Genomic DNA, 26557 nt, shown 5'->3' with positions numbered 1-26557 from the left:
ACAAACAATTGTTAAGGGGATGCAGACCAGAGAAAGACTTTCGTCTTGTTTACATGGAGAGTCTGGACTGGTCAGATGAGCTCAATGGTACACTGGTTGAAGAAACATGGCTTGGTTTCAAAACCAAATTTTCAACGATACTAAACAACATGGCCCCCCTAAGAACCACCAGGGTAAAAAATCGCGCAGAGCCGTGGATGCACACTGAAATACTGACCGCTATGAAAACCAGAGACAAAAAATGCTCAGAGTTTCGTAAAAGTCAGTCAAAGCTTACCATAAGCACGAGCAGTGAACTCCAAGCCCACGTGACTGAACTCAAACTGGATAGAAACGGACTAAGAAATGACGTAAACTCCATGATCAAAACAGCAAAAAAAATGTCATCAATGACAAAACCGAGGAAAACAAAAACAAACCACGTGAACTTTGGAAATTACTCAATAACCAACTAGGCTGCAGTAAAAAACTTAAAACCAGATTCTCAAACATAAAGACGGACAACACGCTCATCACAGACAAGCTGGATGTAGCCAATTACTTAAACAGTTTCTTCACAAACATAGCCACAACACTGGTAAACAAACTCAGGGCATTATGGGGTAGAACACATAGTAGCATACTACAAGAACCTAGGGGTCCACAAAGACGACTTGAAACTGGAAATGGTAACAACAGATGAGGTACTGTACTCAAAAAACTGAGTGCCCTCCAACCTAACAAGGCCACTGGCCATGACAACATCCCCTCCAAATTCCTCAGAGACTCAGCAGCCGCCATCACCCCAGTCATCACACACATAATAAACCTCTCCATAAAACAGGGACACGTCCCCAAGGACTTCAAAATTGCGAGAGTAACACCCCTGCACAAAAAAGGCAGTAAATTAGACCCAGGCAACTACCGCCCTGTTTCTATCCTTACCTCCATCTCGAAAGTCATGGAAAAAATTGTATACGAACAGGTAGAAAAATACCTTGCGGAAAAAAATCTAATCTACAAATTCCAATCTGGCTTCAGAATATCCCACTCCACTGACACATGCCTTCTCTATTTAAACGACCACATCAAACAAGAGGTGGATGCGGGCAAATACTGCGGCATGGTCATGCTGGACCTACAAAAGGCCTTCGACACTGTCAATCACACCATTCTGATTGACAAGCTAAAAGCAATTGGTTTTGAAACTTTTGATAGTCTATCAGTGAGCTGGATGCAATCCTACCTGGAGGGGAGAGAGCAGATGGTGGAGGTAAACGGTACCCTATCCCCCCCCCTCACAGTAAGCTGTGGTGTTCCACAAGGAAGCATACTAGGTCCGCTACTGTTCCTAATTTATGCAAATGACATGTCGTCGGCTTGTGACTGCAACTTGTTCCTGTTTGTGGACGACTCAGCCCTGCTGGCCTCTGACGAGAACAAGTTACAGGTTGAAAAAACCCTCAGCTCAGAACTAGGCAAAATCTGCATATGGCTCGCTGATAACAAACTATCATTACACATGGGCAAAACAGAGTCCATTCTCTTCGGTTCAAATAACAAACTCGGCAAGACCGACGGCTTCTTAGTTACAGTGGGTGACAATATTGTCACAAGGAAAGAAGATATTACCTACCTGGGTTCCATCCTAGAGGCAAATCTTTCCTGTGACAAAATGGCATCCAATGTAATAAAAAAAGTCAACCAACGAACTCGATTCTTGTACCGGATCTCCTCACTGGTAAACAAGAATACCCTGAAGACTCTGGCAGGAGCACTCATTCAAGGGTACTACGACTATGCTTGCACCTCATGGTACCAAAGCACCTCAAAGGCGCTAAAAACAAAATTACAAACATCTCAAAACAAACTGGTCAGACTACTGCTTGACCTTACTTCTAGAACCCACCTCACCCCTGCCCACTTTGACAACCTAGGATGGCTTAGAGTAGATGACAGAGTACAGCAACTTGCAATGGGCCTGGTCTACAAGATACACTACACGACCAAGGTACCCATGTACATGTCAAAATACTTCCCAAAGGTCAGTGAATACCACGATAACAACACCAGAGGGAGCTCCACAAATCATGTTAAACCCAGATTCGGCTCAAACAAGGGACTAAACACGTTTAGCAATTATGCCACATCGATGTGGAACGCCCTACCCAAAGCTGTAAAGGAATGTGAATCACTACCCACTTTCAAAAACACTCTCAAAAAACACCTACGGGGGACTGCAATTCGAAATTGGCCCCTGTAAATGTCCTAACACAACCCCCTCCAATGTACAGTAAAAATTACCAAGTATGGTCTTGTCAATATTCCAATGTACAGTTTTGCTTGTACAGTTGTACAGTGTCCCCCACCCACCCCTCCTACCCAACCCCCACCCAACCACCTCCAATGTACAGTACCCCCACCCCCCCCACCTACCCAACCTCCTCCAGTGTACAGTTTCTACGTCAAATGTATATACTCTTTTTTCTGGACTCTTCTCGTATCACAAACCGTACTGTATTTGCAAATCTGGTATGTCATAAATGTATGGATGTAGCAGTACTGTCTATCTGTATGTCATATATGTTACGATGAATTGAAAATGGGGGACCCTGATGTAAACAAGACGAAAGTCTTTCTCTGGTCTGCATCCCCTTAACAATTGTATGTATTGAGCTGTACTGTACTGTACCCATTCTGCAATCTGTTAATAAAGTTTTCAATCAATCAATCAATCAACATCAGGGTCCCCCATTTTCAATTAATCAAGACATTTATGAAATACATGACATACAGTACTGTTTCATCCAGACATTTATGACATACAAGATATACAAATATACAGTACTGTTTAAGAGAAGGAGATCATAAAAAAATATATATATACATTTGAGGGGGAAGAAACTGTACATTGGAGGGGGTTGGGTGGGTTTGGACATTTACCGGGGGCCAGTTTCGAATTGCAGCCACCCGTAGCCCGTAGGTGCTCTTTGAGAGCGGTTTTGAAGGAGGGTATTCAAAATAGTTTTTTTTTGTGTTTTATTTTTTTGTAATTTTTTAAACATAACATGGGTTGTTTTCCAATCAGGGGTGCATTGTTATTGAATAGGGGAGTATGACTATGCCATTTATGTAGGTTAGAATATTTTTTTTGTGTTTCACGCCATATCCGGATCACATGAGTAATAAGGGGGCCAAATTTCAATTCGCATTGCTTAATTGATAATATGGTATATATTATACTATGTCCTGCAGTCTATGTGGTGCTACTATATTTACTTCTAAGTTTCTCCAGGATACAGATGCTTGGGAATCAAACCAGGTTGTCAGTGGTCTTAAAGAGTATGCCTTAAAATAGTGGTAAAAATCTGGAAATGCCATACCTCCGTCAGCTTTGTTTCTCTGTGCGGTGGATCTTTTTATACGTGGAGGTTTGTTATTCCAAATAAATGTGTATGCAGTGGAGTGTAATTTTTTCCAGTAACCATCTGGAGGGGGTAACGGTAGCATTGAGCTAATGAAGTTGATTCTAGGTAGAACATCCATCTTAACTATTGATACCCGTGCCTGTACTGAGTTTTTAAGTTTGGACCACCTGTCAAAGTCGTATTTGATCTTATCTTGGATTTTTATGTAATTGTACTTCACCGTTTGGCTTATAGTAGGGAATACTTCAACTCCTAAACATCTGAAGTGTTTAACCATTGGTATTTCTTCTGGAAGGAGTATATTCTTTGCAGGGGCATTAAGTGGAAGGAAAGCCGACTTTGGCCAATTTATCCTAAATCCCGATAGATTGCCAAAGTCATCAATCAACTTGAGAAGATGAGGCATTGAGGTGTTAGGGTTTTGCATGAACAATATTACGTCGTCCGCATATAAACTAATATGATGTTGTGTGCCCTTGATTGCGATTGGTTCTATGGATTGGGATTGTCTTATATATTGTGCTAAAGGCTCTAATGATAAAGCGAATAGTCCGGGACTAAGAGGGCAACCCTGTCTAGAGGAGCGCGATACCGGAAATATTTCTGAGGTGATTATACCTGTTGTAATCATGGCCGATGGGTCTTTGTATAATACTTTAATCATATCAATGAATCCTTTTCCTAACCCCATCCTTTCTAATACTGCCCATAGATAAGACCATTCCAACCTATCAAAGGCTTTCATCGCATCCAGGGACAGCATCGCCTTAGGTGTGGTGTCATCCTTGCTGGCATCTAGCACATGTAATAACCGTCTTATATTATCCGTGATCAAGCGGCCTCTTATGAAGCCAGTCTGGTCAGGATGAACTAAAGACGTCATATGCTTTTGAAGTCTGGGAAGGGTCTATAACTACTGCAATCATTGGGGTCTTTGTCTTTTTTAAAGAGGACTGTTATGAGTGCAATATTGTCGTTCTTATGGAAGTTCCCCTCCTTGATTGAATATAGAATCATATTAAGTAATAGGGGTCCAATTACATCCCAACATGAGAGGTACATTTCTGGTGGGATACCGTCTCTTCCAGGAGCCCTACCACTTTGCATTTCAGATATGGCCTCCCTAAGTTCATCTAGTGTGATGGGTGTTTCTAACTGTTTAGCGTCATCCTCTGATAGTTTAGGAAGGTTAATTTGATTAAGATATGTGTCCATTTTGTTTTGATCGAAGGCCCTTTCTGATTTGTACAAGTTGGAGTAGAACTCTATGAATGTCTCGTTGATTTTTTTAGGGTCTGTAACAAGTCCTTGCTGTGCCTTAATGGTAGTTATATCTGCAAATTTTGCGTTGGCTCTTAACTGCATAGCTAGTAGGTGACTTGGTTTAGAACCATGAAAGTAATGCTGTTGTCTTGTGCTACGTATTTGAACTTCAGATTGTTGTTTATAAATGGCATTAATCTCTTTTTTTAACACATTAATTTGAGTTTCCAGTCGAACCGAGTAGTTGTATTGTAAAGAGGAAAATAACGTAGAGTAAAGCGTTTCCAGCTCTGCCAGTTTTGAACAGCGATTCTTGCGTATTTTGGAGGAAAAGTACCCGGTAAAATCCTTGATCAATCCCTTTACCGACATCCATAATATTCTGGGGTCCTGTACCGATTTCGCATTCTCCAGTAGGAATACAGAAAGAGCTTCTTTGAGTTGTGTATTCAAAATTGTTTACGGCTGTGGGTAGGGCGTTCCACATTGTTGTGGCATATTTGCTAAACATGTTTAGTCCCTTGTTTGAGCTGAATCTGGGTTGAACATGATTTGTGGAACTCCCTCTGGTGTTGTGGTCGTGGAATTCACTGACCTTTGGGAAGTATTTCAACATGTACATGGGTATCTTAGTGGTATAGTGTATCTTGTAGACCAGGCCCATTGCAAGTTGCTGTACTCTGTCGTCTACTCTAAGCCATCCTAGGTTGTCAAAATGGGCAGGGGTGAGGTGGGTTTTAGGAGTAAGGTCAAGCAGTAGACTGACCAGTTTGTTTTGTGATGTTTGTAATCTTGTTTTTAGGGCCTTTGAGGTGCTTTGGTACCATGAGGTGCAAGCATAGTCGTAGTACCCTTGAATGAGTGCTCCTGCCAGAGTCTTCAAGGTATTCTTGTTTACCAGAGAGGAGATCCGGTACAAGAATCTTGTTCGTTGGTTGACTTTTTTGATTACATTGGTTGCCATTTTGTCACAGGAAAGATTTGCCTCTAGGATGGAACCCAGGTATGTAATTTCATCTTTCCTTGGCCTTGCTGAGTTTGTTATTTGATCCAAAGAGAATGGACTGTTTTACCCAGGTGTAATGATAGTTTGAGTCTGAAAATCAACTTGACCTTGAAATAAGAAAGGAAAAATGTGGGGGATATGCAACGTCCCTCAGACAGAAACACAGACTGAATCCATCAAACCCAGCAGTTTGAGTCCCCATGTGTAAACCCTGTTTCATGTGACAGACGATTGATGTTTGGAGAGGTGCTAGGCACAGCCCACCAGAGGGGGCTCTTAGTCAGTTTGGAGAGGAAATACAAGGGTGAATAACATGGCCATCCTTTTAAATAAGAATGAGTTCTTAAAGGATAACATCAGTGTAATTTTTTCAAGATAGCCTACGAATAGACCAACATCTGCAATGCATTTCTTCTGCTTACAAGTAAGGTCCGTCCAGCCAACACCAGATTATAGCTCATATCCAGAAATCATATAACGCCATTGTTTTCCAAAAAACATGAGCATTGTATTTCCCCCCGGAATTACTGTATGAAGTGACAGCGATCGCCTAGTCTGCCTGCCCTGAAAGCAGGGGCGTATCTAGACCAAGCACTGTACTGGGGCACAGGGGGGCACCCAGGGATGAGATCTATTTTTTTCCGTTTTTTAGGCGAAAATGGGCAGATTTTGTAACTATTTAATTTTTAACTTTATTTCGGTTTTAGGGTTAGGGTTAGATGCATCCATCTGTATGGAGAATGGGAGGGGTTTGTCTGATGTTAAGGCCTTGAGAACATCACCCACTGCCTTTGGAGCAAGGACCAGAGCCTCTGCCTTTTTTCTTCCTAAAGTCATTTTCTTCACTATTTTGGAATCATGTAGAATCTTTTGATTGAGCTTTTTTTAAAGAAAAAATGTATCATTTAGATGCCTTTATTTCATATTCGACGCAGACGGTAGGCTATATATAGCACATTTTGTTTGGTTTTCAGTTTTCAATCCATAATAAGTTAACAGAAAAAGTACACAACCACATTATTTCAACCTAATAAAACTATATTTATTGTCATTGTTTTAAGAACACAAGGTGACTTGGTAATACTCACATTTTGAATAAAAAGAATCCCACTGGTCATAATGGTGAGCGTAATAATGTTTTTGTTATAAGGCTCTGAAAATGTTACTGAATGATGTATCAATGTATTTCCAGCTAAATTGAAATAATAAAGGGTCTCAATTAAATATGTGTAGTGTCACATGACCAGAACACAGCTCAGTCGTCGCAAGGTTTAACTGAGGCTAACATTAACATGATGGCACACCCTCCTCCAATCCCTCCACCGGAGCAAGGCCAGAGAGAGAGCGAGGAGAGGAGAGAGAGGAGAGAAAGAGAGGAGAGGGAGAGAGAGAGGGAGAGGAGAGAGAGGAGAGAAAAACATTCAAGTTAACATGCTGCAGCGCCATGTGTAGGAATATAAACAGCTGCCTACCTGAGATACCTGGCACTGTTTTGCTTTACTGAGCTCTGTTAAATGGGGGCTGTGTTGGTTCGTCCCTTTAAGCTGCACACCGGAGCATCTTTTAATCCAGCTGTTTGCTGTTCTGATATTTTCGGACATTTCGTTGATGCGTCGCTCAACACTTCAAGCTGACATGGGGATATCTTTTATCCTTGATTTGATTGTCTCTTTGTTTGGCAAGCCTTCAACATAAGTACACACAGCACGGTCCTTCTGACACACAAACCCGTAGTAGTCTGTCCACAAGGGCTGGAATGCCCGAATTTCCTTTGCTTTAACTTTCTTAGCTGGCGGGGTTGCCATCATGACAGAATGCAACCACAGCACTGTGTGAATTTTCCTGTGAACTGAGGCCAGCTGACTGCTGAGCACCATGAGATGTACCATGTATTAGCTGTCATAGGGGTGTGCAAACCAGTCAACTTACAAAAAAGAGCCTGTTGGAGGATTTCAACAAGATAAATGCGACAACAGTGCAAAGTATTTCACTATAATATTTCAAAGCGAAGTAATAATATTTTTTTTTATTATTATAATTTTTTATCTCTGGGGCACAGCTGATCAACACGTGCCCCAGTGATAGTGGTCTAAATACGCCGATGCCTGAAAGTACTTTCAGTCACTTCATACAGTAATTGTGGGATAAACTACTATGCCCATGTTCATTGCAGTGATGAATTATACTGACCAAAACAAAAATTACAGCCCTGTGATATTTAATTTTTTTTATTATTTCTTTTATTATCTTTTTCCGTTTTTCTCCCCTCCCAATGTTAGTCGTCATGCCAATTCCCAATCCCCTTCCTGGTCGTTGCGCACTCTACACCCTACCGTCGGTCTGGGAGGGCGGAGACTATCACATGCTTCCTCCGACACATGTGTACCCAGCCCACCACTTCTTTTCACCTGGCAGCGCGGACTCTCACTGGGACAGTGTAACGTGTGGAAGGTCACACTACCTCCCTCCAGATCCTTCCCTCGCTGTGCAGGCGCCCTGACCGAACTGTAGGAGTCGCTGTTTACAACGACCCGGACCCACCCACCGGCTTCCCTCCCGCTGCCAATCGAGCCAGTATGAGGGCCGGCCAAGCCGGAGGCAACGCTGACAGCCGGATTCGATACCAGTGTCTCTTGCGTTGGTGACGAGCGCTTAGTCCGCTGCGCCACCCAGCCGCCGATATTTTTTTTTTTTAACAAAGGAGTTCTATGACTTCTGGATATGAGCTATAATCTGGTTGGAGTTTGAACCCAGGACCTTCTTGCCATGAGGTAACAGTGCTAACCATTGCACCATCACACCTGTCCACACCTCAGGTTCTGGTCTGGAGAAATCCATAGTGTAATAAGCTACTAAACTCCCAACACACACATCAGGCCAAAACAAAAAAAGTAAACAAACTGTAATACCAAGCAGGGCTCTTCTGCCTAGAGGTCGCTGTTTGACGGCATTACAGATTATATCTTTGAGTAACCCCCTCTGGTTAAATAAAATACAAGTAAATTAATTAAACCTTCACATGCTCTGCTTGGATTGTCCAAAACATACTAACCTATCTCCTTCCCTTCCAACTATTTGATATTCACAGTGAGATCAAGGAGAAATTACAAGGAAACAAAGGTTTTGAGACACGTTAAATACACCCCATGTAATAATGAATATACATGTATAGCTGCTGGTTGTAGTGGTGGTGTTAATGGGAAAACCCACAGGACAGGACTACAATTATCACCCCCACCGGAACCCCCTGCCCTAGACACTTGATGTCGTCTCTGGGCAGGGGTGTACTTGTCATCGTAAAGCAAAAAGCATCATGCATGCCCTTGATCAGAATCATACTTATAATCAAAGGTTATAGCACTAAACCAACAGTAATTACAATAAACCCACAGTGATTGCTGTGCAGGAGATCAAATGTCACCCAAAGGACGAGGAGGTAGAATAACTCTCAGCGAGTGCTTGTTCCCAGGAAACGCCACACTCCAATAAGCAGCTAATTTGCAACAGTATATGAATACTACTTAACAGGCTGTGTTACATGATAAAGGTTTTCACTGTATCCTGGCTTAAAGGCCCACACCAGTCTTTTTGACACTGGGTTCCAAATCATTCTTGCCTCGACACAAAAATCAAGACGCCCTTCTTTTTTCACAACCGTTTACCGTTACTGACATTTTTACATATTTTTCTTTTCTGCAGATTCACCACTGCCATAGACTTCAATTGTATCTGAAAATGTGTCTTAAACGCCACATGAACCAATGGTAGTGGTGAATCGGCAGAAAATAACGGTAAAAGATAATGAAGTGTCTTGCTTTTTGTATCAACAGAAGAATGACTTGGAAGTTGGAACCCACATGTCAAAAGGACTGGTATGGTTCTTTAAATAAATAGAATGATGTGTTTCAGGCCATCTCCTCTTAGTTGGTTAGTCAACTATTCAGTCGTTAGGGTATCAATTGACCAAGATTTGATAGCTCTTTTTAGTTGTTTTTTTACAGGAAAATTCCTATTCCGTTTTGCAGTAGTAAAAAAAAAAAAAAATCCAGACAATGATCAGTGATGCCAAGAATCACTTTTTGTTTTCAGAACCGTTTTTTTAGATAAAACAAAAAAATACCTTATTTGCAGGGAACTTGCATCAATTTCTTAATTTAAACTATACAATTAAATTGTAAAGAATTATATCAGCTTAAAAATGTGGGTATTTCATGCTCATGGATGTAGTGGAGGGTAAACCCACTTAAACACAGTTTACTCACTTTTTATTGTAATAAATGAAAAGGTGAATAAATGGAGTGCACATGGTTTTACCCTCCACTACTATACATCCCTGATTATGTCAGCATAATATTCACACAAAAATACCTTTGTGTGAATAGTATTTCTAACGGAATTAAGACATTTTAAGATTATACCGTTTGTTTTGAACGAGGACCACATCTGAAGAACTCTTTGAATTATTAGCCAACAAATTTATTTTGTTGACGGCCAGCCCTAGTAGTATTAAGGTTTGGATAAAAGGTGTGTAAGCTGTAAGCATCAGCTGTTTCAGGTAAAATCCAGTTTGAATCTGTTCTTTAGATGTATGGTAGTTTAGTTTGATGACGACACAGAATCCTTGACCTTTGTAAAGAAAGATTTTTAGACTCAAGAGAATTTAAATTGAATATGGCCAACCACAGACAATTTGAGAAAAAGCCAGAATGGAATTATGGGTTTCAGGAGAATAAAAAGAAAGAGAAAAAAGATAGAAGTGGAGAGTCTGTTATGCGTGATGATAGAAAGAGAGGGTAGCCTGTGTGTGTGTGTGAGTGATTGAGTGTGAGAGAAAGAGAGATATTCTGGTAAATGAATAAATTAGGACACTGAAAATCGACTTGCGCCGGGAAAGAAAGCGAACAACTTTAAAAAGAACACAGAATAGTTGTAAGAAGTGAGGAGATAATTCTTGAAGCATTTTTAAAGTGTATTCATAATTCATATACATATTGACAGGTATCTAGTACAGCATGGTTTCAATAGTGTAACTGTTCTTTCAGTTTGCCTTTTTTTCCTCTTTTTTTTTTTTTACAAGAATAACAATAAAAAATTAAAGACAACACCACATACGACTCACTGTTAAGTTTTTATGGCAATGCCTCTTTTGAATGGATTTCGTGTCTCGCCGCCAAACCACTGTAGTGTCACCGAGGAATGAACCCATTCAAAAGTACTTGGACACTCCGACTCCTCATTGGACAGTTCAGTCGGCCAATCACATCCACTCTTACAACACCCTCTCCCAAAAAAGAAAAAAAAAAGATTCGGATCCAAAAGGTCTTTTCGATGCCTGGTTAAGACTGATATCTGTCAGTCAAACGTAACTTGGTACACAAAACATACCAAGGAGTGGGGACTCTCCACTTGTGAACTCGGTACAGTTCCAACCCCAAGGCAAGTGCTTGGACCTGTCCTTAAGTCTTGCTCCAGTCTGCACGGTTAAACACGGCAGGCATGCATTAGTCCATAGTGTCACCATCTCCTTCCGAGGGCTTCATCCTTCTCCTTTGCACGTTAACGAATATTTTCTACTTGAAAAATAAGATTGTGTGTCCATCTGTTTTTTTTTTCATCATGAATTACCACTCTGTACCGTAAAAACCCTGCAAGGATTAAAAATAAGAACACTTTTCAAAAAGGACCAAAAATGGACTCAAGATATCCACATTTTCTATATTCACGCATTCACACTTCATTCACACACACACACACACACGCACAAACTCTTTGAAAGGCAACAGATGTCCGTCCTCCAAGGCAATAATGTCTTTGCGGCAACTCGACCCTGACATTCCAAATGATGTCACTCTGGCTCCTCCCCCTCCAAGGAATGATAAAACATCCAATTCATGATATGTCTAACCAAATATAAAGTGAGATACATCAATTTCATTTCAATGAGTAAATACTGATGCTGATAAGAAATAATAATAATAATAAAAAATAATGATGATGATGATGACTAAAATAATAATGATTATCATCATAATATTTATGATAAAATACTACTTAGTAAGTAGATGGTTAAAATTCTCTCTTTTCGTCACCACGCTTTGACCCCCTCACATTCTGTCGCTGTCCTCTCGAAGGCCTTGCTCCCGATACTGATTAAAAGAAAGGAAGAAAATAAAAAAAGGAAAAAATGATAATACATGATGATGGAAAGTTAAAATAGTTTGAGGGTATCTCCAGAAAGCCGAGAGTCAGTTTGTTTTTCATTTCTTCTCTTAAAAGGACATCCCGTTAAGTTTTTTCCGTCACTCACAATGTCTCCTTTTGTCCCAACAAGGCCTTTGTTGTTGTTTTTTCCACGTCTTTTGTAGTTCCATTCCTCTGTGTTGCTCTAATAACTTTTTTTGTTGTCTTTTTCTGTTTTAATTAAAGTAAAGAGCGATACATCTCTTTGAAAAAAACATGTGTCCCCCACATTGTCTTAAATGTTTTTATGTTGATTCACGTTGAGAAATGGTACAGTCCTCTTGTTTCCCTCTCTGTATGCGATGTCCATCTATCGGTCAGTCAGAGAGACAATAACTGTCCCATCCCATCCTGATTAGGGCTCCTTCACAAACAATTCTCAGTCCCCTGTCGCCCAAGCTCGCCTAAAACGGGGGAAACACAAAGGGATTTGGGTTAGCAAACTCTACACCAGTGTTCACAAACGCTGACAGAGAAACTGAATGAGAACATGTTAGGCTTCACACACAAAATATAATCTGTTCATTGCCAAGTAAATGTGCACACATGCCAGGAATTTGTCCTCTGTCTCTCTTGCTTATGGTTTCCTCTGCATTTAACCAATCCTGACTATTTAGGAGTAGTGGGCAACGCCCGGTTAGCAGTTTGGGGGCACTCAAAGGCACTTCTGCTTGCTCAAAGCAGCGCATGTGAGCGGAGCGGAGCGGTGGATTTTGAAGTGAGGGTGGAGTGGGTTTTAAAATGGGTCAGAGCGACTCCGGAGCGAGAGCTCTCCTCCGCTCCAAGCCGCTCCCAGACGCTCAGTGCACACGATCACACTGGTTTAAACTGATGTAATATACATGTAGTACAATGCCAAAGAATAGGTGGCGATGTACAAACATGAATGTAATTTTTAACCAATCAGAAGGGTGAACCGTCACTACACATCCTGCTAAGTCAAAGTAGAATCCGCCATCTTTAAATCACCTCGGGACCTCGGGTGAACGCAACATTTATTTTCAGTGAGAAACAAACAAAGCGCAATAAAAAAAAAGAGGATACATTCACTGTGTTCTGCCTCATTTATTGATGAAACGAAACCAACATCATCACAATGTACCACCAAGAGCGGAGAGTTTCTCAAAAAGCGCTGTTGTTGTTAGCTTACATGCTAATGTGAATGGGATCGGCCATAGCATTGCAGCTAGGCTAGCTACCTTAGCATAGTACAGCTAGTTGAATGGATAAACGTTATTTAACATTGCAGAATGGGTACAATACAATACGGCTCAATACAAACAATTGTTAAGGGGCCCAGGGGGTGCAGAGTCATCAAAACAATGTACCACCAAGAGCGGAGTTTAGTCTCACAAAAAGAGCACTGTTGTTGTTAGCTTACATGCTAACGTGAATGGGATCGGCCATAGCATTGCGGCTAGGCTAGCTACCTTAGCATAGTACAGCTAGTTGAATGGATAAACGTTATTTAACATTGCAGAATGGGTACAATACAATACGGCTCAATACAAACAATTGTTAAGCGGCCCAGGGGGTGCAGACTGTTGTAGTTTAGTCAAATCAAGCTAATTTACATCATGCTCCAAAAAAAAAAAAAAAATCTGCTGAGCGGGCTGTGGAGCGGGGAGCGCTTGATGCGCAAATGAAGCTGAGCGCTGAGCGGCTTGGGGGGCGGGCCAACATGAGCGAATGAGAGCGGAACTCAGCCGTCTAGAGCGAAGAGCGGATTTCTCGGCCGCTCCGCGCCGCTCACATGCTCTGGCTCAAAGGCACTTCAACGACAGGCGTTGAGAGCATTATTAATTTACCTTCTCCCATATTTTCCCTGCTGGTCCAGGGGATCGAACCGGCGACCTTCCGGTCACAAGCCTGCTTCTTTAAGCTTTAGTCCAGCTCTGTCTTTACTTTAGGCCACCTCTGCCTTTAGGCCACCTCTGCCTTTAGTCCACCTCTGCCTTTAGGCCACCTCTGCCTTTAGGCCACCTCTTCCTTTAGCCTCTGCCTTTAGGCCACCACTGCCTTTAGGCCACCACTGTGGGCTAGCGAGCTTCACATCAATGTTGATAAGAAAGACACAGTGAATGTGAATATAGTTTTGCACATAGAATGTCTTCTTTCAAAAAGAAAGCCTCTCTTCATTGTGGTGAAATGCTGAAACATGGCCCAGGGTCACTGAATTGCATCAAAAAGCATTTCTGAGGGTCTGATTGATTGTCATAACAGCGTTATGACAAAATATCACTTATCAACTTTTAAGTTTATTCCTCAGTTTAAAAGTTCTTATCATATTTTATATATTCTCAACAATTTCATGTGTGAAGAAACTGATTTTGGTGGGTGTAGTAAACTCTTTTTACATTTTACAAACAGGGCAGTAAATTAGGTGGACAGTGTTCCTGAGGCCGCCGCCACATTAGCACAAATCTACCTGTCCACATTCGTTCAATATCATCTTTTAAATTGTTTAAAACTATGCTGTCCTCTCACTGTGAGATGACCTGCTCATGCTTTTGACCTCAATATCATAATAACAGATATATGAACCATTGCTGTTGTTGTTGTTCATGTACTTGTCGTTGTGTTGTTGTTGTTGTTGACATGTATGGGGGGATGTATGCTTTTTATTATAATCTTTTTGGCTGGCGTTGTTTATTCAGTTTATTTTTTAATATACAAGATTGTCAAAATATAATAACTGTATTTTGTCTTTGCGGACTCCCTTGAAAACGAGATGGTCTCATCTCAAGGGGTTATTCCCAATAAAGAAATGTCAATACAAATGCTTATTTTGTCTCATTCAAAACTACTCACTAGAGACCTTGCACAGAATGTTTGTGTAGTTCTTCCAACATGGATGCCTCTAACATAGCATTGTTTTGTACATGGCAATGGAAGAGACTAGTGATGCATGATATATCCGCCGCCGATATAATATCGGTATTGGTCCGATATCAAGATAGGGCTGATATGGGCAGATATTAAAAATTATTATTATTATTATTATTATATATATATATATATTTTTACATGTTTTGGCCTTAAAGGGGACATGCATTATAAATGGCTTTTTTCTGTGTTTAGCATGGTTTTATAGTAATAGGGGTTAGTATCAATGGGTCTGTGTCTCTAATTACCATATTGACTCATCAGTCTAGTCTCGAGTTCACGAGATCTTCCCTCACTCAACTAAGCTGTTCTGATTTGACGGTTTTGCTGACAGCGACAGCAGAGCGAGTGGAATTATCGTCACTTCCTCAAACAGAGCGAGGCAGACAACAAGCGAGTGAGAGAGAGAGACATAGAGAGAGAGAGAGACATAGAGAGAGAGAGACATAGAGAGAGAGAGAGAGAGAGAGAGAGAGGAGCTTCTGTCGGCGGGAAAAAACGCGCGCGAGGAAGCAGCAGTAGCACATACTCATTTACACACAACCTGGGCTGGACCTCGCGTGGGGAAGCAGCAGTAGCACATACTCATTTACACACAACCTGGACCTCGCGGGGAAGCAGCAGTAGCACATACTCATTTACACACAACCTGGACCTCGCAGGGAAGCAGTGGAGAGATAACTTTATGCTATGTGTCCCTCCCTCTCTCCCTCTCTCCCTCCCTCCCTCCCTCCCTCCCTCCCTCCCTCCCTCCCTCCCTCTATCTCTGTGCCAGTCGCAGACTGTGTGGATGACTGTCACTCAAAGTGCTTATGGGCGGAGCCAGGCCAACACAGCCTGAAATCCAAAGGGAGAAAAATGTGGCTTTTGAGTACTTGATTAGAAATATAAAACAATGCATTTTTCTTTTTAAATAAAAGCTTACAGATGTGTTCAATAGACTCAGGAATTGTGTAAAGTTGCCCAAATAGTGCTAGGAATAGCAATGCATGTCGCCTTTAAATAGTTTCAAAATATCAGTCATTTTTGAAAATAAGTTACAAAAGTAAATAAAAAAGCGTTTTCTATACAGAGATATTGACATTGGTAAATATCGGTATCGGCCAGAACAGCAATATTAATATCGGTTATCGGTATCGGCCACAATTTTCACATCGGTGCATCACTAGAAGAGACAATGGTTGCTATGTGTTGCTATATGAGAAATACATCAACAAAACTATTAGTGGATCTTATAAACAAGTCACTGTACCGAAATTAGGCATTTTCTTTTGAAAGTGGTTACCAATGGTTACAGGCAGCCATACTGGAGAGAGAACTACACAAACGTCCCGTGCACCAAGCCCCAGAAGTGAAGCCGGGCACTTCAAAATAGACCACCCAGAGTAAAACACTGGAGCACTCATACCGTCTACACGTTTATTGCAGGGGGGTGACTGACGTTTGGACAAGTGTCTTCCTCAGAGTCAACAGAAGAACAAAGAAAAGGGGGATGTATATATATCCTCTCACATAATTAAGCAATTGCCAGCCAATTGACAAAAATAACCTGCAATAAATGTGTAGACAGTATGAGTGCTCCAGTGTCTTACTCTGGGTCTATTTTGAAGTGTCCTGGTGAAAAGTCCAAGGCATCTACTGTGGCAGACCATTCGCCTTCCATTGGAACTGCTGCCTCGATTAGCAAAGTTCAAATTAGTTCAACGTTGACTTGTGAAATCAGGTGACACACCTACGCCCAACCAATGTGGGAGCAGCCGAAAGGATGTGTGCTGAGGAGCAGTGAATGTGATTGACTTGAACACCATGCAGCATCATAACCAGCACAGTACACTTTTGCACCAGCATGCAAGGATACTTGCTGTGGCCAAAGACCAGTAAGACCGCAGCCATACTCCAAAAAGAACAGCTTATTGATTCATTAAAGCTAATTGATTTTATTTATTTTTGTTTTGGTATGACATCACAAATGGGGTTTAGTTCTGAACGACTCTATAGACTTTTATTGGTACTTTTATCTAATTGTTAGATTAAATTAAATTGGGAGCATGTCGTTCCACATTAGAAAACAAACTGAGCAGCCCCAGGGTAATGAATGAGGGTCATCTGGTGGAAACTCATTTCTCATTGAAAAATAAACAAATGTACCGATACAGGAATATGCTGAATGTTGTGATTCAACCAACTTAAATTAATCAGAAAAGCACTGCAAATCAAGTCACTCTGTCTTTCCCTCTCATGCACACACAGACGCCTCACTTTCCCCCATTTTCTTCACCAGTGAGCTTATGGTTAATATTGTCCGGCATTGCCGATTGGCCTAGTGCACCAACTAGGGCGTGGAAAATAAGATGCCACAGACACACACCATTACTTATTTCAGATTCCTGTGTGTTGTCATCTCCACTGTTTCCGTCAGCCTCTCTCTGACTGCTCCAGGTAGACGGACTTGGGTGGCCGACTGCTCTGGGGAAACTGGACAAGGAAAAAAGGAGGATGAGTAGGAAGAGGAAGATGAGGAGGATTAGGAGGAGGATGAGGAGGCAGAAGGGCAGAGAGATGGAGACATTTGAGTTGACTCGATGATAAGCTGGTGATGGAGTAGTAGAGTAGTTTTTGTGATGAAGTAAATTTCCCTAGAAGACAGATGATAACCAACCTCTCCCTCTTTACCTTGTGCTTCGGACAGCGCAGTGAGAAGTTATCTTCGTTCAGAGAGCAATCTGAGGAGGGGAGAGTCAACATCAATACTGCTTTCAGCTTCATAATAAATCTTTCACAGGTGGAAAGGATGACACTGAGGGCACGGCATGTAACCTTTTACATGAGGTTGCCTTTTTACAATGTACCTGTTTTAACCCTTGTGCCTTGTTAAGTAACTGACAGAGTTGTCACCTTAGTGCATGAAAAGATTGCATCACGTTCAAGCTCATAAAAAACTTAATTTGTAATATTTCGTTCCAATAATTTTTTTATGAATACCACTATGAACCGAACTCAACATATCTATCAAAGATTCCAAATATTTCCGTTTGTAGGGTTATAGTTAGGGTTAGGGTTGGGGTTGGGGTTAGGGGACTGTTGAGCAAGTGTTGGGGTGGGCACGGGCACAGGGATGCGATTTTACCTTCTCCTAATCTTTCTGTCTGGGTAACCCTAACCCTAACCCTAACCCCCATGGCAAGAAATAAACCACTATGGACGGTTTGTAAGCTAATATTGTTAACTTTTGTGTTAGAGGGTTTCAAAATCTAATCTTTTCAAATTCTGTGAATATATGGAAAATAAGCAAACGGACACAATTTCATGACATAATAATCAACACAGCCATCGTTGTACACAGAAACACAAAAAAATATAGGCAAAAAACACAAAATAGTCGCTAAGGGGGCAGAAGAGTTAAAGAGGAATGCCACCATTTTTGTAAGAACTCCTACCTTTGTGGGCCTATAATAACATGTTTACACAAGCTCGTACACCCAAATGTGGTTGAAATTCTTGCTCAGACCCGTTAGTAATACCAGCGCTACACTCAGCCCCCTCCCATCTGGACGATAGCAGCTTCAAGTTTCTGGGTGTCCACATCTTCTCCAAGGACCTCTCTTGGACCCTTAACACCTTGTCACTGGTCAAGAAAGCTCACCGGCGTCTCTTCTTCCTGAGGAGACTGAGGAAAGCCCACCTGTCCCCTCAGATTCTGGTGAACTTCTATCAATGCGCCATAGAAAGCATCCTCACCAACTGCATCACAGTCTATTACGGCAACTACGGCAACTGCTCTGCCTCAAACTGGGAAAGCACTGCAGAGGGTGGGAAAACCGGCCAACGCATCACCGGTAGACCACTCCCTGCAAGTGAGGCTGTCCAGCACAAACGGTGTATGAAGAAGCCTCTCACCCCGACCACAGACTGTTTGCCCTCCTCCCCTCTGGGAGGCACTACCGGAATCTCAGTCCCAGGCCCAGCAGGCTCAGGACCAGCTTCTTCCACTCAACTGATCTGTCACCTTGATGAACTCTGCACCATGATGACAGCCCCCTCATTCTATTCATAACGTTTCAAGAAATTTGGATTGTGACTTTCTGGCTAGATTGGTTATATTACCCATAGTGTATTTATATGGTCAGCAACACTGGACAGTCCTCTCTCCCTTCCTCTTCACCATCATTCTACACCAACGACTTCCACTATCGGTCATAGTCCTGCACCCTCAGAAGTTTTCTGATGACTCTGCGATAGTGGGATGTATTAAGGACAGTGATGAGGGGGAATACCGGGCACTGGTGGAAGACTTTGTCACATGGTGCGATAAAAACCACCTGCAGCTAAATGTGACGAAGACCAGGGAACTGGTTGTGGATCTGGGGAGGAGGGGGTTATAATTCGGTAATAATAAAATGTCACTCGGCTGCATTTAAGCAAAGCCGCTCAGTATAGTCCACTATGTTGAACGCGCGTTATGGTAGCTTGTTACATGCTAGGTAGCTAGCCGTGAGTGAGTGGAATCGTTAGCCTCACGCCCACTTGTCATTCTCATCCGACACGAAGGAGACCGCCCCCATGTCAGACCGCACTGATATCCGAAAAGCGACGACTCTACACACAATTATTTTCATCCACTGATGTGTTTTTGTCTAAGTTTGTCTACGTTGTCAAGCCGGTGACAGGAGTCTGTAGGGCCGCACGCAGTGGTCTGTCCACTTCCCCTAGATGGGCGGCATCTTCTAGAAAACGAGTGTTCATTGGAGGAGCTTAGAGCGCAACGATGATGTTCATTGGTTATGGATTATTATGAGGCGCAAATGGGAGGAATCATAAGGGGGGAGTCAGAGTTCGGCTTGTGCCAGTGAGCGAATCAGCAGATTGCAGAATGATTTTTTTGTTTTGTTTACTACTCGCCAGTGTGTTCATGAATCACTCGCCAAACATAAAGAATACTCGCATTTGGCGAGTAAAATGGCCTAATTTCCTCCCATGGCTGCCTGCATTTGCACAACGGCATCCATCCCTGCTGCTAGCTAACGTTAAAACGAACCTAAAGTTAGTTGTTCACCAACAATCTACAGACACTAACAAACACATCAACATGGACCCCCTGCAATTTGCATACCGCCCCAACAGGTCCACGGAGGACGCCATAGCCCATGTGCTGCACACAGCAGCATCACACCTGGACAAGAGGCAGGGGAACTATGTGAGAATGCTATTCATCGACTACAGCTCGGCATTCAATACCATAGTCCCCTCCATACTCATAGCCAAGCTCAGGGACCTGGGCTTGAACTATGACCTCTGCCAGTGGGTCTTGGACTTCCTGACTGGCAGACCCCAGGTGGTGAGAGCAGGCAACTGCACCTCCTCATCCATCACCCTCAACATAGGGGCCCCCCAGGGCTGTGTTCTGAGTCCCCTCCTCTACTCCCTGTACACACACGACTGTGTGGCTCAGCGGAGTAGCAATACAATCATCAAATTTGCTGACGACACAGTGGTGGTGGGCCTGATCTCTGCCAACGACGAGAGGGCCTACCTGGAAGAGGTCAAGGTCCTGGCGGGATGGTGCCAGGAAAACAGCCTCTCCCTGAACGTCAGCAAAACAAAGGAGATGATTGTGGACTTCAGGAGGTCGGGGGTCAAGGACTACAGCCCCCTCAGCATCGACGGGGCACCGGTTGAGAGTCAACAGCTTTAAGTACCTCGGAGCCTACATATCCAAGGATTTGACATGGACCACACACATTGACAGTGTTGTGAAGAAGGCACGACAACGCCTCTACTTCCTCAGGCGCCTAAGGAAGTTCCAAGTCAGTCAGAAGATCCTTAAGAACTTCTACTCATGTACAATAGAGAGCATCTTGACCGGCAACATCACCTCCTGGTTTGGGAATAGCACTGCACAAGACCGAAGCAGACTACAAAGAGTGACACGTTCAGCCGAACGCACAATTGGAGGGGGGCTCCCCACCCTCCAGAACATTTACAACAAGCGTTGCAAGGGCAAGGCGAAGAGAATCATTAAAGACTCCAGTCACCCGAACAACTGCCTCTTTGAACTGCTGCGGTCAGGCAAGCGATACCGGAGTCTCAAGGCGAGCACAGAAAGACTCAGAAGAAGCTTCTATCCCCAGGCCATCAGGCTGCTAAACGAACAATGAATGAACACTACACAACAACAACCACCAAACGCACATAGCACATACATCCACACGCACACACTCACTTTAAACAAACACACTGTAGCACCCACTCCACACACTTTATAGCACACACCCACTTTAAACAAACACACTGTAGCACCCACTCCCCACACTTTATATTTATTGATGAAGGATTGCACTACAACTCGTACACCTTACTGTAAATTGTACCTAAATTGTACCTCATCCCATTTCTGCTTTGCACTATATAGTACTGTACATTAGTACACTGCATAGTATTGTATATTATATGGTAACTCAGAACATTGTACATATGTCTATACCGAACACTGTGACCTCATTTTCTTCTTCTAAAATTACATGCTATACTATGTTATTTGATACTATCTTGTCTAGCACAGTCTCTGGAGCGTAACAGTAAGAAGCATTTTGTATGAAAGTATTCTGTACTTCTGTATGACAACTATTAAAGAAACTTGAAACTTGAGAATACTACACAAGCCGATAGCGACAGCATCATAAATACTTCCGGTCGGGGGGTTTCAAAATAAAAGAGCAACGTCTAAAACACAGGAAAGACGTTTATTTTGTACATTATCTTTTTTTTTTATCTACTTTTTCTCCCATTTTTCTATTTTTCTCCCATCCCAATTTCGTATCGTCCAATTCTACCCTCCCCTGTCTCGAACGCTGTTTGGCCATGCCTCCCACAAGCCGGCTGTAATGTGGACGAAGCCATACATTGCACGAGTCCCCTCCGGTACTCGAGGTAGCAGCCGTCGCATCTTTTCACCTGCACAGCGCGATCTTTCAGCGTCGGGGGTCTGCGCTTTGGAGGGACGCCGCCCCCGTCGCTTCCTGATTCTACTGCGCAGGCGCACCAACCGACCTGTAGGAGTCGCTGTCCACAACGTCCGATCCCCACCCATCAGCTTCCCACCCCCTAATACTGCCAAATGTATTAGTATGAACGACCAGCAAAGCTGAATGCAATGCGGAGAGCTGGGCTCGAACCCAGCGTCTCCTGCATTGGTGGTGAGCGCCTTGCCCACTGCATCACCTAGCCGCCTTATTTTGTACATTATCTAACGTTAAAACGAACCTAAACTAACGTTACAACTAACCTAAAGTTTAAACTAACGAACTAACAAACATAACAAACGAACTAAATATAACTATATTACACTATATACAAGAACACGAGCAAAAACAAACATAAACACGGCTATTATATGGGTTGTTATGAATGGGTTGGTTGAGGAGGGAAGTTTCATCTAGGGAACCTAGCTACATACGGGGTACAATGTTGCATAGGCTGCGCGTGGATGTTGCAGAAGCATAAAGGCAGAGTGTCTGCAACATTGTTGCGTTGTGGATGTTGTGTTGCAGTCGCGTCGCAGTTGCTGTAGCATGTAGAGGCCTTAAGACTCTGAACGGCACAGGAAGTCCTTAATTCCGACAGCGATCAGACTTTTCAATGCATCACTGTGATTCACTGCATCAATGAGGACAGGGTGACAGTACTATGTTCCTGGACTTTTACTTTTAAACCGAACATAGTACAATTTTACACATACTGTATAGTTCTGTATATTTTTACTGTATATTTTATATTAGAATGTAACATAGGAAATGTATATCCCAGACCGTATTTTATTCTTAGGCTTATTTTAATTCTTATTCGTGACTTCTTTTTTGTCTACCTAAATGTATACTGTTTACTGTGAGCGATTTGTAGTGTCAAATTTTCCTCTGGATGATTAAAGTATTTCTATTCTATTCTATACTACTATAGTAAAAAAGCCTATAGTGCCTAGCGACTCATTCACTGTTTATACTGTACATCAATACTGTTAATTTAATTTATAATAAAACACAATATACTTGTACCCTCAGGGATTAAAGCAAAAAAATCTCCTGACTGAACTTTTTTTCAGGCCAAGTCATATTCTTATTTTAACCTCCACTATATATATATTTTTAATAGCGTTAGCGTTTTAAGGGAACTAGATTATTTTGAACATCTTTTCTATTGCCAGTTTGCTTTTACGTAATATCAATGCTGTTTTAAATAAAACTGATTGCAAGGGTTGACTCTGACTCTGTCATACAAATAAACACAGTGTTTCCCACAGGATTTTGTGAGACTGTGGTGGGTGAACCTCGGCCCGTCTAGGGGGTTCCGGGGGCTCAAAACACAAAATCGACTAGAGCATACATTTGAGCCATCAAAGAAATGAAGCAAAAGTGGTTACCTGTGTTTAGGGATGGGTATCGTTAGGATTTTATCGATACTACTACTCTTATCGATACTGCTTAACGGTTCGGTACTTTATCGATACTCTTATCAGTTCTTTTTTATTATTTTGCAAGAAAAAAAGACAATTAATTAAGAACAGAATCGACATTGCTTTATTATTTATAACTTTATAAATAAATATTATAAATAAATATAATAAATAAATATTATTTCTTCAGCAACAGTAACCCTGTGACACTCGTTCACCCTATCCTCTGTCATCCTTCCTCTAGCTGCTAGGGTAAAGGGACTTTGGGCTTGGCTGGGACCGGTGGTGGTAGAGGGAGGAGGGGTGGGCTGGGACATGGTGGCTGCAGCCTCAGCCTGACGATCTATAAAAAGTTGTCATCTTTCAAATATATTTGTAGCTAAACAATTAGCTAAGCAATTATATTTTATTTATTAGCCTATTTGTAATAATTCGTTATTAGCCTAGCTAACTCCGTATCTTGGCTTACCTGCAGTGGATGGAGATGGAACACTGCGAGCAAAGCAGTCGAAAACGGCGCATTTCTGCAGTGCAGACTAATGTTATGTTTTGACAACAGATGTTTTGACAAATTGCTTGTATTGCCACCCATACTTGCAAATGTTTTATTGCACTTGTGGCAACGTGCGTTGTCAGCATCGACTTTCGTAAAGTGTACCCAGACTTTAGAGCGTTTCGTGTGCTGCGCGCTTCAGCACGGAGCCAAGTACCCGTATGTGCATTTGTGTGAGTGTGAGCGACTCAAGCTGCGATTGTGTGTAACTCAGTCCCGCTTCTCGTGCAGACAGAGCGACACAGAGAGAGAGGAGAGATAGTTCGCAACGTTTAAATTCCTCGAAAAAAAACTCCATAATTTCTCGAGTATCGATAGCAGTACCGATAACATCGGAGCTTATCAATACTAATTTTGTACCGGATCCCGTTTAGAACCGGGTTTCGGGGGGCATCCCTACCTGTGTTGAACTGGTTTATTGTTTAGAAAAGAAAATATATATACTGGATTACTATTACGATTACTACCACTGCCAATACTACTGATACATCCCTATTGTATTGTAAAAAAATATATATATATATATATATATTTTTTTATTAATAAACATGTGTTGGTTCATTATAAAACTGTGGCGAGACCAATTAGACTGTGGCGGCCCGGTCTAGGTAATTAATGGGAAACACTGTAAACAAATCTACATACTGTAACTTTTCAGTGCACGTTTTCATTTACATTGTGACAACTGAACAAGTTTATGACTTGAACAAGAAGCTAAACAAGGGAAACGGTGCTTTAATAATACATAATGCAATTTTACAACAACAAAAAAAGTGCAGCTTACATACAGAAAACTCCTAATTCTGGGTTTTATGCACACATAACATAAAATATAGATTTCAAATTCAAATGTATGTGTCTTGTACTTAATCCACAAGTCTTCTGCATCCAGAGGTTCCTCTAGTCTTTGGACTATAGACCACTGTGTTGTATAGCGTCTACTGTCCTGACGGCTGACTGTGACTATAGACCACTGTGTTGTAGAGCCTACTGTCCTGACTGTGACTACATACCACTGTGTTGTAGCCTACTGTCCTGACTGACTATAGACCAGGGGTTCCCAAACTTTTCAGGCCGCGACCCCCAAATAACGGTGTCAGAGAGCCGCGACCCCCACTATTATAGGAGGAAATATATATATATATTTTTCTTTATATATAATAATTTATTTTTTATTTTATATAAATGGAAATGTATGGTTGAAACTAGGGATGCCCCGATCACGTTTTTTGCCACCTATACCGATCACCGATCGTCATGAGCCATATCGGCCGATACCGATCCGATACGATTGTTTTTGATTAAAAAGAAATTAAAAAATTATTTTATATATATATATTTTTTTTATAAAATATATATATTATATAATTAGACTTGTACTTGTATTATCTGCGAGACATCGCCACCACGCAACAAGTCAAAATGCTCGCTATCTGCAAACAGCTCCACTGTCTGTGTACTCTAGTAGCCTCCAGCTCCAAAAAGGATTCTCCGGCGCTGCAGCTGGACCCTATTGGTAACGTTACGGTTCTTTGGTCATTTCACATTCAGCAAGCCCTCAGCTCCAATACGCATTGAATCAATGTTATAAGACATTGATATCAAGAGCTATCTGTAGCTACTGCTAGCCGGCTAGATGACGTTAAGACAGAACTTTAGTTCAATGGGACATTTCGTTTTGAACAGAGAACTAACGTCAGCTAACGCAAGCTAACGCAAGCTAACGGAGGTATGAACATGGACTACTAGACTTTCTGGATCATTTGTTGATATCAGGAGCTATCAGTAGCTAGCCGGCTAAATACCGTTAGACAATGCCTACTAAACGTGAATAGTTGACTGGGTAATTTTGTTTAAACAGTAACGATAGCTAGGTAGCTAACGTTAGCTCAGGTCGAATGCACTACAGACTCGAGCAGGGGAGCCTCCTCTCAGTCCTCAGTGTTTACAAACTCTACACGGGGGCGGGCGGGGCTAGGGAGGAGGAGCAGCGGCAGTTTGCAGGTTGTGTGTGTCTGAGACAGACAGCGAGTGAGACCTTCGCTTGATCGGTTTCCGCGATCGGCGAATATGACTCATTATCGGAATTCACAGATTGCATATTTATACTGAGTATCGGCCGATAACGATCGGTGGCCGATCGATCGGGGCATCCCTAGTTGAAACATACAAACGTTCAAACGCACACACACTAATAAGCATTGGAGGCTTTTAGTTTCAAGTTTCTTCAAGTTCAAGTTTCTTTAATAGTTGTCATACAGAAGTACAGAATACTTTTGTACAAAATGCTTCTTACTGTTGCGCTCCAGAGACTGTGCATGACAAGATAAGTATGAAATAAAAACATAGTAAAAATTAGAAGAAAAAAAAGAGGTCACAGTGTTCAGTTTAGACATATGTACAATGTTCGTAGACGTAGTTACCATACAATATACAATACTGTGCAGTGTACTAATATACAATACTATATAGTGCAAGGCATAAATGGACAAGGTGCAGTTTAGGTACAATTCACAGTAGGTGTACGAGTTGTAGTGCAAATCCTTTATCAATAAATATAAAGTGTAAGTGTGTTTGTGTGATCTAAAGTGTGGAGAGTGGGTGCTGCAGTGTGTTGTTTGTTTGAGTGAGTGTGTGTGTGCGTGTGGGTGTGTGTGCTGTGTGCATTTGATGGTTGTTGCATAGTGATTATTGTTCGTTTAGCGATTATTGTTCGTTTAGCAGCCTGATGGCCTGGGGATAGAAGCTCCTTCTGA

General features: G+C 42.0%; 1 protein-coding gene across 1 annotated transcript in view; it reads right to left on the bottom strand.

Moving 5' to 3' along the window:
* Window positions 1-10681: 10681 nt before the first annotated feature.
* The window catches only part of tcf20 (transcription factor 20), a 33083-nt gene continuing 17207 nt past the window's right edge, over window positions 10682-26557 (bottom strand). Inside the window, exons 3-5 of the mRNA XM_084329755.1 lie at window positions 17462-17525; window positions 17171-17277; window positions 10682-12320 (exon numbers count right to left, since the gene is read on the bottom strand). Of these exons, the coding sequence (XP_084185881.1) occupies window positions 12283-12320; window positions 17171-17277; window positions 17462-17525 (209 nt within the window). The 3' untranslated portion in view covers window positions 10682-12282. The remainder of the gene's footprint in view (window positions 12321-17170; window positions 17278-17461; window positions 17526-26557) is intronic.

The sequence above is a fragment of the Notolepis coatsorum genome, assembly GCF_963971535.1.
Source record: "Notolepis coatsorum genome assembly, chromosome: 14".
NCBI classification, from domain to species: domain Eukaryota; kingdom Metazoa; phylum Chordata; class Actinopteri; order Aulopiformes; family Paralepididae; genus Notolepis; species Notolepis coatsorum.
This window is presented reverse-complemented; position numbering and strand designations above follow the sequence as displayed.